We start from the raw sequence: 12,500 nt of genomic DNA, 5'->3' as shown, positions 1-12,500 counted from the left end.
GAACATGGTGATGTGTACTAAACCCAGAACATGGTGATGTGTACTAAACCCAGAACATGGTGAGATGTGTATTAAACCCAGAACATGGTGATGTGTACTAAACCCAGAACATGGTGATGTGTACTAAACCCAGAACATGGTGATGTGTGGACTAAACCCAGAACATGGTGATGTGTGGACTAAACCCAGAACATGGTGAGATGTGTACTAAACCCAGAACACGGTGATGTGCACTAAACCCAGAACATGGTGATGTGTGTACTAAACCCAGAACATGGTGATATGTACTAAACCCAGAACATGGTGATGTGTACTAAACCCAGAACATGGTGATGTGTGTACTAAACCCAGAACTCGGCACTCTGGGAACTCACTTGGCATATGCTTTCTCCAGCAGTGCTACCCAGAATGCCGAGGTGCTGTGACAGCGTGAAAAGCAGAGCGTGTTGTTGGTACAGGGCAGCCGGTCGTCCACCAGAACCTCCCGCCAGACCCCACAGTGCCAGAACCGGAACCGGAACTCACCACGGTAACCCCGCTCTCCCCATACACACTGCCTGGGTGGCATCACCTGAACACACACACACACACACACCAAAGAGTCACAGAAAGCAGAATATGAAAAGCTGTTAGTCCTGGGACTGAATGCAGTAATAGCAATCTCATTATTACCCACTCTGGCCTCAAGGGGGAGCTGTGATGCACCTGAATCAACTTACAAAACAAGTTATACTTTATTGTATAGCAACTGTCCTGTTTCATGGACACTGTCTTTATTTTAGTCCCAGAGCTAAATACCCTTAATGTTCATCTTTGTATTAGCCTCAGTACTGATAATCAGTGTTGCGAATAACGTCGTTAAAAATAACGGCATTAGGTAACGGCGTCATTTTGTCAGTAACGGGATAATATAATTAATTACTTTTCCTGTCGTTACAACGCCGTTTACGTTACTGGTCATTAAAAGCGGTGCGTTACTATATATTGATATATTAACAGTAATGCGAGCGGACCCCTGCCAGGCTAACAGATCTCGATAGGTCACAGTTCGCGGTGTAACACCTGTTTAACTTAACAAGTCAGTAAGCGATTGGCTAAGGCAGCGTTATGGTAGCCAATCAGAGCCAGTGTTGTTACACGCGTACTTCGGCACACGACACAAACGGAGAAGAGGCAGAAATGGCGAGTCAGGAGCAAGCCGAAGAAAAGTTAGCATTTTCAAGGTGGCGATATAAACATTACTTAAGAAAATACTTGAAGTTCCTGAATGTCTACCAGACTGGGTATTTGATTTATTTAATTAAAAATAGAGGTTTTATTGTTAAGTGTACTTCTGTTGTGAACAAACCAGTTGTCTCAGATTGAGAGAATTTAATTTTATTTGACAGATGTAAATGCACTTTATATAGTGTAACTTTACTTTTGCTTTTTTTTTTACAAAGATTTGGGATTTTAAAGGATTTTATCCTGCACTGGTCTGTGGATGTGCAATAAATATCAAAAGTTAAACACCTTTATGATCTACTCATTTCAACTGACTGTGAAAACTGCTTTTTAAAAAAAATCTTTATTCATTGGCATATAACTTTTTTTTTACTGTAATGCAAATAGTTACTTTCCCTGGTAACTAGTTACTTTTATTATAGAGTAATTCAGTTACTAACTCAGTTACTTTTTTGAACAAGTAATGAGTAACTATAACTAATTACTTTTTTAAAGTAACGTTCCCAACACTGCTGATAATACTGCAAGGCATTACTCTGGTATTGGAAATACTGCATGGCATACCCTCATTAATGGGTATAGTAAATGTTATACCCTCAATAATGGGTATAGTACATGTTATACCCACATTAATGGGTATAGTACATGTTATACCCTCAGTATTGGGTATAGTACATGTTATACACTCATTAATGGGTATAGTACACGTTATACCCTCAGTATTGGGTATAGTACATGTTATACCCTCATTAATGGGTATAGTACATGTTATAGCCTCAGTATTGGGTATAGTACATGTTATACACTCATTAATGGGTATAGTACATGTTATACCCTCATTAATGGGTATAGTACATGTTATAGCCTCAGTATTGGGTATAGTACATGTTATACCCTCATTAATGGGTATAGTACATGTTATACCCTCAGTATTGGGTATAGTACATGTTATACCCTCAGTATTGGGTTTACTGCTGTTCCATTTTAGAGGTTTAAATGTACAGATAAGGGTACGTGTGGTTTATAGTTTATGTCATATTGAGGAGTCTCATCTAGAGAGTGGAGGGGAGAGATGGAGGGAGCGTGTCTAGAGAGAGGAGAGGACATGTTTATGTGCTTTATCTCTGCTACTGCCTGTTTTGGAATTGATAAAACTCATTTACATTTGTTTAGCAAACCCCCCCCCCCCACGGAAAGTACAAACACCACCCCCACCTCAGTATCAATATAACAGATCAACAAAACTCTCCAGGCCCGGAAAGACCTCCAGTACTGGAAAGACCAGATGGTTTCGGAATATGGAATATTTCTACTTCAAAAGGGGGTTTACTTCTGGTTTTTAATCTCTAATCTTCCATCTAGTGAAACGACAGCAATGCATTGTTCACTGTCGCTGGGACGGTGTTCCTGGAGGTCAGTGGAGGTTGAGCAGCGTCTCCACAACATCATACTGTTGTGACGCAATGGGCTCACCTGCTCGAGCAGGGCCTGGCTTTTCAACAGCATGTTACAGGCACACAGCAACCAGCAGTCTCCCAGAATGCCTTGCTTCGGGTAGGCCTCGGGACGGCTTTCTGGGAAGAGGCAAGGGTCTCGACAGATGTGCTGAGAGGACACAGATGAACAGAAACGCTCCAGTCAGTGAGAATCATTAAAGACTCCAACATATATATATATATATGTTGGAGTATAACTCCAGTATAAATGTTCTGAAACACCAAACCAGATCCACAGACAAGGGCTCAACATGTTTGCATGGTTCTATCAGTACAGAAGATGACAGAGAAGAACTAAGAATGATTTTAGAATAAAAGTTATAACCAGAACTCCATATCATGAGCTGGATATTTTATTCTTGGTGGAGAAATGTCTACAGATAACTATAGCTATAAATGACTATAGATACATAACTACAGTTATAAATGACTACAGATATATAACTACAGTTATAAACGACTACAGATTCATAACTACAGTTATAAACGACAACAGATACATAACTACAGTTATAAACGACAACAGATACATAATTACAGTTATAAATGGCTACAGATACATAACTACAGTTATAAATGGCTACAGATACATAACTACAGTTATAAATGACTACAGATACATAACTACAGTTATAAATGACTACAGATACATAACTACAGTTATAAATGACTACAGATACATAACTTCAGTTGATAACTTGTTTTTGTTTTCCTAAACAAACATCTAAAACACCGTTTGGCGTCTGGTTTATATTATGTACACATACTAACACTCCCTATAAGATGTGTGCAACATAATGAATGTTAAGACTCCGAGCTATGTTGTACGTGTGTGCGTCATACCTGTGGGCGGAGCCACGTGATCCCAGAAACGAGCTGAGAAAGGGGCGTGGCATAGTCTGAGAAGAGGGAGGAGTCATCGGCAGCGAAGTCCGCGTCCTCAAACAGCGCGGCGTCCCGAGCTGCCGTCTCCATGACAACCTGTGCCGATATGGGAGTCGTTGAAACGTTACGTCGTCTCGTGCGTGGTCTCGCGCATGGTCTCACGTGCGCATGGTCTCAATCAAGGCACGAGGCAGTCTCACGCCGTCTGCGTGCTCAATCGCCGTAAGGTGATTGGTTCGTGGCTCATAGTGGTTTCTGATTGGTAGTTTGTACACACCGCAACTTCCATTATTTGGTCGTTGTAATGCTGCATTATGTCAATATACTGAGGTTGGAGTTTAGTGGGGTTTAATGGAGTTTAGTGAAGTTTAATGGAGTTTATTAGGGTTTATTGGGGTTTAATTGAGTTTAGTGGGGTTTAATGGAGTTTGAGTTTATTGGGGTTTAATGAAGTTACCTGGACGTAGTTGTTACATCTCCGACTAATACAGCATAAATTGCCATAACCAACTATTGCTTATGGAAACGGTTGTTCGACAAACGCCAGTGATGTCAACATGTAAAGGATGCAGAATGATCTCATTCATAGCGGTGAACGACACGTAGCTCGCTGCATACCGGACTAATCTTATTTATGATTAAAATAACCGAACCTACCTCTATACAGCTAGCTGCACGGCTAACCGGCTAACCGGCAGATGAAATACTGCTGATTCCCTGAGTGACATGATGAACTTGTGCCAACAAAGCAGGGCAGTAATTCATGATCGGACAAAATAGGTCTGATCAACCAGTCGCCCCTCAGTCCGTCGGACGCGTACTAAAAACAATAAACTGTCTGATGCACAAATATCTCTTTACCAAAAAGAGGCACACTTCCGGAAAGACGTACACTTCCGGTCACACACACCTCTGTCATTCAAACCTGTAACAGAGATGACAGATATCGACCAAACCACTCCGACCTTACTGTCGTAAAACCTCAATAATATTTACATATTTAAATAACTTTACTATAATAATTGTTTAAAAAATAATGTTAAATAGTATCAAATAATATTACATGTCTTAATATTATACACTCCAGAATGTATTTAAAATTTTTAGGAAAAATCACTTAAAATATTTAAAAGTCAAATATTTTCACGGGTGTTTTATTCTTACTTTCCAAGATTCTTGTGGACCGTAACCACGTTTCACACAAAACCAAAAGGTATATAATATGGACCACCAGCCAAATGGGGATTTTACAGCATCTGGCAACACGATGACGTCGACCGTTTCCCGTCCTGCCATCTAGAGGACGATAGGTGTATCGCACACATATATAGCGCACATGGCGCACATAGCGCACAGTAACCGCAGAATAATCGCAACGCCTTGTGATTGCGCAATTCAATCTCAGCACATCACCTGTGAATACATTCCTTTATTGCATAAACACTCTTGATCAATACAATCAACCAGATGTCAGAGGGGGTAGTATTTTAGTCTCAGCGACATCTCAGAGAGGTCTGAGAGACCAGTTGTTCGGTGGTGATAGATCTTCAGAGGGCTTCGTTTTCAGGTGGTGAGGATTCTTCAGTGAGGAACGTCTTCTTGCCACTAATTGAAAAATGCTAATTGTTAGAAAATATCTGTCCAAATACACAGCATGTCAGTTATTAGTCAGCTAGTGTCTCATTGCCACATAAACTCAGAATGATCCTGGTTACTGGTGTTTATTCAGCCTGTGTGTAGGCTGCATTACTATTATCATTATGTACAGTAGTTTCTAAATGAACAGAGAAGTGGAGAATAAGCTCATATCTGTACTTACACAGGTAACTGATGGTGTGTTTAACCCAGGGTGCGTCAGGATCAGCACAGATCTTTCTGTCTCTCACTGTGAAAAATCTTTAGATAGAGACAGCGATAAATATATCTGGTTTCTCATCACAAACATATATATCATGTTTCCATAACTAGTTAACATATTAAACTGTAATCTTGGCAGAGTTTACATAGCTTTTCCAATCTTATTGTAACTAAATGTAATCATTTATAATACAAATATAATTAATATGTATTAAAAATGCATATAATATATGAATAACATACCTATAATTTAAATATAATTCATAATGTAGATGTTATTTAAACACAATTAAATTATTATCTAATACAAATAAATTACATTTAAATTTAATCAAATAAATTAGTGCAATTGGTAAACTGGAATTACTTTTGTTCCTGGCTACTGTGCCACATTTTAGTGCCACAGTGCTATTTTAATTAATTCATAATTTTTTTTTTTTGCTTTAAAGAGTTTATCAGTTCTAACTTAACGTGTATGTGCTGTAATGTGAAATGTGAGGTGATGACTGTGAAGATTTTATTCAAAACCAAACAGCACGCGTGTCAGATAATGGGTGTTGCTATAGTAACTCGGTTCTTTGTAAAACCGAGTGTGGAAACGCTGAATAATCAAAACTGGACTGCTGTGTTTGTTTACCATGTTGATTGTTTGTTGTTTACTTACATGACGGCGTGCAGCCTGCAGGTCGTGGTGACGTCCTGCACCTTGAAGTCTCTTACTCGGCTGACGTGCAGAGGGTGTGGGGAGAAGTTAGTGCAGCATCCCAGCAGACCTGCACAGACAAGCACGGCACATGAGACACGATCAGCCCGCAGTACGAGGTGTGTGGACGGAGGCCGGAGCGTCTCTCAGCACTCCTGCTGTCTGTGACCCTCAGTCAGAACACTTGGACTTTTTGTGCTCTGTGTGAAGTTAGAACTTCTCTCCTTCTCCCCCTGTCTGTCTGTCTGTCTGTCTCTCTCTCTCTCTGTGTCTCTCTCTCTCTCTCTGTCTCTCTCTCTCTCTGCCTCCCTGTTTTCCACTACCCCTAGATCCAGTCTACTGTACCTCCTCTCCTGATAAGGAGAACACCAATCATACATGTTTTATTATTCTTACATGGATTATGGATTAAACTTTATAACTCTTTCCTGACACCTGACTCCTGGTGCTAACTACGGAACACCGAAGGCTGAACAAATTTCTAATCCAGCTTACTAATCCTGTAGGCTATGATCTACGTCTAGAGACGATTTCAGAAACCTTAATGCCTTAAGTGGTTATTAAAGGTAATCAGTTTTTACACAACGTGGAATATCTTGATGTGGTGGTTACATCTACCACCTATAAAGAACCAAAATGTCCTGGTAAACTATTACTACTGGTGTTAGTATAATTACTGCTGTTACTATTACTACTGGTGTTACTATAATTGCTGCTGTTACTATTACCACTGCAAAACAAGAGTTCCTTGTCATCTGTTTGAAGTTCTTGGATCTCAACACGGATGTTGTTTCGACGCCTGGGCTCGCCACGGTGCCACCGGCCTGTGATTGTTATATCACTGTAGCAGAATGTGACTGGGTGAGATCCTCTGAGTTACCTCACACACAGGATGGAACTGTGATCCTCTGAGTTACCTCACACACAGGACGGAACGGAGATCCTCTGAGTTACCTCACACACAGGACGGAACTGTGATCCTCTGAGTTACCTCACACACAGGACGGAACTGAGATCCTCTGAGTTACCTCACACACAGGACGGAACTGAGATCCTCTGAGTTACCTCACACACAGGACGGAACTGAGATCCTCTGAGTTACCTCACACACAGGACGGAACTGAGATCCTCTGAGTTACCTCACACACAGGACGGAACTGAGATCCTCTGAGTTACCTCACACACAGGACGGAACTGTGATCCTCTGAGTTACCTCACACACAGGACGGAACTGAGATCCTCTGAGTTACCTCACACACAGGACGGAACTGTGATCCTCTGAGTTACCTCACACACAGGACGGAACTGTGATCCTCTGAGTTACCTCACACACAGGATGGAACTGTGATCCTCTGGATTAACTTACACCCGAGAACTGTGACAGAGTGTTAGCATGAAACAGCTTTTTCAAGCCTGCAGGAAACACACTGCTAGTGGATTTCGCTACAGTGGTGACTAAAATCTAAAGTCATGGTCTACTTACTGGTTTCTCCTAGAGACACCCAGACACACAGCAGCACCAGGAGTGCAGACACAACGAGACACAGCCTGGTCATGATGTACCGTCCCGAGCCAATCAGCAACGCAGAGAACAGTGAAGTGAAATGACGAAGATGCCGATGATGATGATGATGATGATGATGATGATGATGATGATGATGGACAAAAGGAGCTTGTTTATCAGCCCAGAGATGTAGCCGCTCAGTCCGTCAGATGGGTTGCCATGTTTTGCTCTTTGGGCACGTTGCTTTTATACATAAAGTTCTGGAAATTTTGGAACCATTTGATGAAGAATGTTAACCAAAAGGGGGGATTTCTGAGCTGAACAGGAAACTGTATTTGGGTCAAATGTAGATCAACCCAAATGAACGTTCTGTTCCTAGAGTGCCATCACAATCAGAAATGAAACTTTTTTTTCATATCATGATTACAAGAATGTTTGGTGCAAGGTTTGGTTAAGGTTTGATTTTCTCACATAATCATGCTAATTACTTCTATACAGAAATAAAAATATTGAATTATTGATATTATTGATTTTTATACCACTGAAGTACATAACATCTAGTCTGACTAATCTTCAAGAATAACTTAAAAACTTAAGGAAAATATATATATTATATAATAATTATATATAATATTATATATAATAAATTCTATTTATATATTATATAGAACAAAATCGTTTAATAGTCCAATATGCAAAAAACTAATGAAATACATGTGATACATTAACAAATAAAAAACAACAAATACTGTATATATAAACTATATATATATATATATATATATATATATATATATATATATATATATATATATATATATATATATATATATAACAACGCATATACAACATATATACATAAACTATATACACAACATATATACAGTACATCTATACATCTGTATATTAAACTGTATATACAACAACAAAGAATAGAACACAGTTTGATTGTCACTTAAACCACCACAAGCATTTTAAGAGTTATTAAAGACTGCTGTGTTATTAAAGACTACTGTGTTATTAAAGGCTACTGTGTTATTGAAGAGTACTGTTATTAAAGACTACTGTGTTATTGAAGACTGCTGTGTTATTAAAGACTACTGTGTTATTAAACTGTACTGTGTTATTGAAGACTGCTGTGTTATTAAAGACTACTGTGTTATTGAAGAGTAATGTGTTATTGAAGACTATTGTGTTATTAAAGACTACTGTTATTAAACTGTACTGTGTTATTGAAGACTGCTGTGTTATTGAAGAGCACTGTGTTATTGAAGAGCACTGTGTTATTGAAGAATACTGTGTTATTGAAGAGTACTGCGTTATTGAAGACTACTGTATTATCGAAGAGTACTTTGTTATTGAAGACTACTATGTTATTGACAAGTACTGTGTTATTGAAGAGTACTGTTATTAAAGACTACTGTTATTGAAGAGTAATGTGTTAATGAAGAGTACTGTGTTATTCTCTTGTGCTTGAGACATGCATTATTTTGAATTAGATAGACTGAATTGAATTAGATGTAAAGAGAGAGATTGTCAAAATGTCAGTGAAGTGCACATTGACTCCTTTATGCATATAAATGTGTGTGTGTGTGTGTGTGTGTGTGTGTGTGTGTGTGTGTGTTCGTGTGTGTAAAACAAGAATTTGCACTGTGCAAGCTTACATCTGTGTGTGTGTGAATATATTTGTGTTTCTCTATAATTAAAGTTTCCAGGTTCATATGCAAATCAATATGCAATCCCAGAGAGTATCATAAATTCATAAATATCAGGCTGTAAAGAATGAGTTCTTTCATGTACTCTAATCACTAAAATGTGGTTTCATTTCTGAATCATGTGATTGTTTATCATTGTTTATCATTTTAAAATATCTATGCTATGTCATCAGCTACCACATCAAAACATCTCAGTTAACTGATTGGATGAATTATTTAACACGTTGGAAGAAAATAACCATACAATAATATTGATTGAGAATATCAGTAATATTAAATATTTATATTACTTTATTTAATATATTATATTTATTTCATCTATTATATATATATACTTGATTCTCTGTGTTGTTTTATATCTGTTGTTTATGTTTTTATATATGTGGAAAAGTATGTGGATAAGGCTATTCTATTCTATTCTATTCTATTTTATTCTATTCTATTCTATTCTAAAATGGACTTGAATGCAGAGGAAGTTCCGTGGTGTCGGAGAGGAAGCTTTGCTGAGGTAACAGAAACATTAGACTATCGTCTATTTTTCCCATGACCTGTTTAGTGGGGTGGAAGACCCAGTTTCCCCATGTGTGTTTTTACTGAACAGAGGTGCATAATGCCACTGTATGACCTAGAAAATAAACACCCATCTAGATGGAGCACAGCCACACACTCATGAGAGAGTGACGGTGCTGTGGGTGGAGGAACGTGGAGCCTCTCCACCTTCGGTTCTTCCCCCAGCAAACCTGAAGAACTCAATATAACTTAATCCAACTAATTCTAACCTGTAGCTGTGTAACTCTACCTAAGTTCAGAGACATTTCCTGGACGTCTTTAATGTGGTTCAGTGGGAGGGACTGGACTGGCGGTGCTGGTCATACTGTACTACTGTGTTCCATGTTTTCCCCCGAAACTATTTAAACATAGATTTATAGATACTGATAAGGACATGAAGGACTACAAGCACATGTTTGTCTGCAGTCTGGTGGATTTCCTTTGAAATGTACCTGTCTGGCTAATTACTAAACTCAGTCCAATAACAGTTTCCATGGTAACTTCTGATTCATGTATTGTGATTTCAGAGGTACGTGACTGAAAACACTGTGACAGTGGGTGTCACTGAACCGTTCTGGGGTGCATCTGTATCTGTATTAACATACCCTGAATATTAACATACCCTGTTTGATTAAATACAGAAACAATGTTTTCTCTTTAGTGTTCAACCCAGTTAAACAAGGTTCTGGTTACAATAGTCTCATAGTAATTATAACTATAACTCTAATAATAATCGGAATTAGAACAGTAATAGTAAGTTGTAAAGACTACTATCAGTTGGTTTAAGATGTTGTGCATTTAATTACAAAAAAAACTAATATCTAATTAGTGTATAATTAATGCAAAATTAACACATAATTAATGAATAATTAATGCACAATTACTCCACATGCATCTTTTCTCAGATTTTCCTTTTTTCATCACAATATATGTTATCTGTTCGTGATTATTACTTTATTTCTTCATGTTTTCATCTTTGATGACTATCATGACTGGTATGTGAAAAATGAACCTGCATCATGTGTTCATGTTTTTACTTCATGTGCAGCACTGTGAATAATTTCTCAAAATTGCTCAGAAGTGAACAGTGTGGTCAGAGCTGCTCAGACGAGGTCAGAGAAGCAAACATCCCTTTAACAACACTATTAAAGTCATATTAGCGGTGCAGGTGTTGCTGGGTGAGGGAGGGTAAACACTGCAGGACACAGGAGGTGCAGGTGTCTCTTGGTTCTAAATGCTCTTCCTAGAAATCTTGGAGTTATCTTTGACCCTCAGCTACAACTCACTGAACACATCAAAAAGCTTATTCAGTCATGTTTAATTCAGCTTAGGAACATTGCAAAAATCAAACATATTTTATCATTTCAGGACTTAGAGAGAATCAGACATACATTTGTGTCTTCGCACATAGACTATTGCAATGCCCTGTACACCTGCCTTAGCCAAGGATCTTTGGCAAAGCTACAGATGGTGCAGAACGCAGCTGCACGGCTTTTAACCAGAACAAGACGTAGGGAACACATCACTCCAGTGTTGGCCTCCCTTCACTGGTTGCCAGTGAAGTGGAGAGTGGATTTTAAGGTGCTTGTTTTAACGTATAAGGCTTTACATGGTGAGACGCCAGAGTATATTTATGAGTTATTAGTTCCCCATTCCACTTCAAGGTCACTGAGATCTACTGACAAAGGGCTTCCAATGGTGCCGAGAACAAAACTCAAGCAACAGGGTGACCGTGCATTTGCTGTGTATGCACCTAAACTCTGGAATAGTCTTCCTGTAAACATCTTTTAAAAAACTGTTGAAAACCCTTTTTTTTTTATTTTTTTATTTGAAACAGTCCACAATTAACTTTTGGAGTATGGGGGTTTTGCTTAGTTTTACTTAATTTACTTACTTATTTAATTTCTTTGATGTTTTAATATGTTATGCATTTTATGTACAATTTTCATGTTTTTATTGATTGTCTTGTATGTTTTAGTTCTTCTTTTTTTCTGTTTATAGTTTAGAGTTGTAAAGCACTTTGGAGCAAGGGCTCAAAAAAGTGCTATATAAATAAATTTACATTACATTATATTACGGTCACCCCAGAACACCACCTCCCCCAGAACACCACCTCCCCCTCAGTGCGGTAATCCTTTAACCTGGTTTTTGCATCATCTTCCTCATAGCTTAATGCCGTCTGTCTGTGCACACGTGAAGGGAAAAAAAACCCTTTGGAGTTTCCGGATATTTATAGATATAAAGGCGCTCTCACACAGCAACACTTCACATGCCCTGGAGCACACACACAGACGCAGACCTCACACAGACCTCCAGCGAAGCGAGACACAGAGACGATGGGCCAGACTGCCACCACACTACTCCTGCTGAGCCTTCTGCTCGGGGTCTTCTGCCAGGAAGCTGCTGGTCTGGGTGAGATGATCGTTACTCCTCACTCCTGCAGATTTGTCTAGCGGCGTGGACGTAGACCGGCTCACGTCTGTCATCAAACTGCCCCTCACGTGGACCTGGACACCACGTCCCGTGGGGAAGCAGAGCCGTGTCTCTCAGACGTTGGCGTGCTAACC

General features: G+C 39.0%; 3 protein-coding genes and 1 long non-coding RNA gene across 4 annotated transcripts in view; 2 read left to right on the top strand and 2 right to left on the bottom strand.

Moving 5' to 3' along the window:
• The window catches only part of capn10 (calpain 10), a 15,017-nt gene extending 10,520 nt beyond the window's left edge, over positions 1–4,497 (bottom strand). Inside the window, exons 1-4 of the mRNA XM_076981471.1 lie at positions 4,263–4,497; positions 3,564–3,701; positions 2,698–2,829; positions 375–571 (exon numbers count right to left, since the gene is read on the bottom strand). Coding sequence (XP_076837586.1) covers positions 375–571; positions 2,698–2,829; positions 3,564–3,695 — 461 coding nt within the window. The 5' untranslated portion in view covers positions 3,696–3,701; positions 4,263–4,497. The remainder of the gene's footprint in view (positions 1–374; positions 572–2,697; positions 2,830–3,563; positions 3,702–4,262) is intronic.
• On the top strand, positions 435–7,654 carry LOC143482895 (uncharacterized). Its single transcript, XR_013122323.1, has 3 exons — positions 435–529; positions 6,141–6,284; positions 6,495–7,654. It is a non-coding gene; the product is annotated as an uncharacterized LOC143482895 (long non-coding RNA).
• ccl20a.4 (chemokine (C-C motif) ligand 20a, duplicate 4) lies at positions 5,015–7,780 on the bottom strand. Its single transcript, XM_076981472.1, has 4 exons — positions 7,649–7,780; positions 6,127–6,235; positions 5,425–5,501; positions 5,015–5,210 (listed from the first exon to the last, which is right to left on the bottom strand). The coding sequence occupies exons 1-4, from the start codon at positions 7,719–7,721 to the stop codon at positions 5,110–5,112; spliced, it is 360 nt and encodes a 119-aa protein (XP_076837587.1). The 5' UTR covers positions 7,722–7,780; the 3' UTR covers positions 5,015–5,109.
• A 4,409-nt stretch (positions 7,781–12,189) lies between these two features.
• ccl20a.3 (chemokine (C-C motif) ligand 20a, duplicate 3) overlaps positions 12,190–12,500 on the top strand; it is a 1,044-nt gene continuing 733 nt past the window's right edge. The window contains exon 1 of the mRNA XM_076982077.1: positions 12,190–12,345. Within this exon, the coding sequence (XP_076838192.1) occupies positions 12,270–12,345 (76 nt within the window). The 5' untranslated portion in view covers positions 12,190–12,269. The remainder of the gene's footprint in view (positions 12,346–12,500) is intronic.

This window comes from Brachyhypopomus gauderio, chromosome 19 (genome assembly GCF_052324685.1).
Source record: "Brachyhypopomus gauderio isolate BG-103 chromosome 19, BGAUD_0.2, whole genome shotgun sequence".
NCBI classification, from domain to species: Eukaryota; Metazoa; Chordata; class Actinopteri; order Gymnotiformes; family Hypopomidae; genus Brachyhypopomus; species Brachyhypopomus gauderio.
The sequence above is the reverse complement of the archived record's forward strand: the minus strand, read 5'-3'. Positions and strand labels throughout refer to the sequence as shown.

What these genes read in the sequence shown, in the direction of transcription:
- ccl20a.4 (XM_076981472.1), bottom strand. Translation starts at nt 7,721, where the DNA reads ATGACCAGGCTGTGTCTCGTTGTGTCTGCACTCCTGGTGCTGCTGTGT. An exon ending in TGCAGGCTGCACGCCGTCAT is followed by an intron (nt 5,502 to 6,126) that starts GTAAGTAAACAA and finishes CTCTATCTAAAG; the next exon opens with ATTTTTCACAGTGAGAGACA. An exon ending in ACACACCATCAGTTACCTGT is followed by an intron (nt 5,211 to 5,424) that starts GTAAGTACAGAT and finishes TTTTTCAATTAG; the next exon opens with TGGCAAGAAGACGTTCCTCA.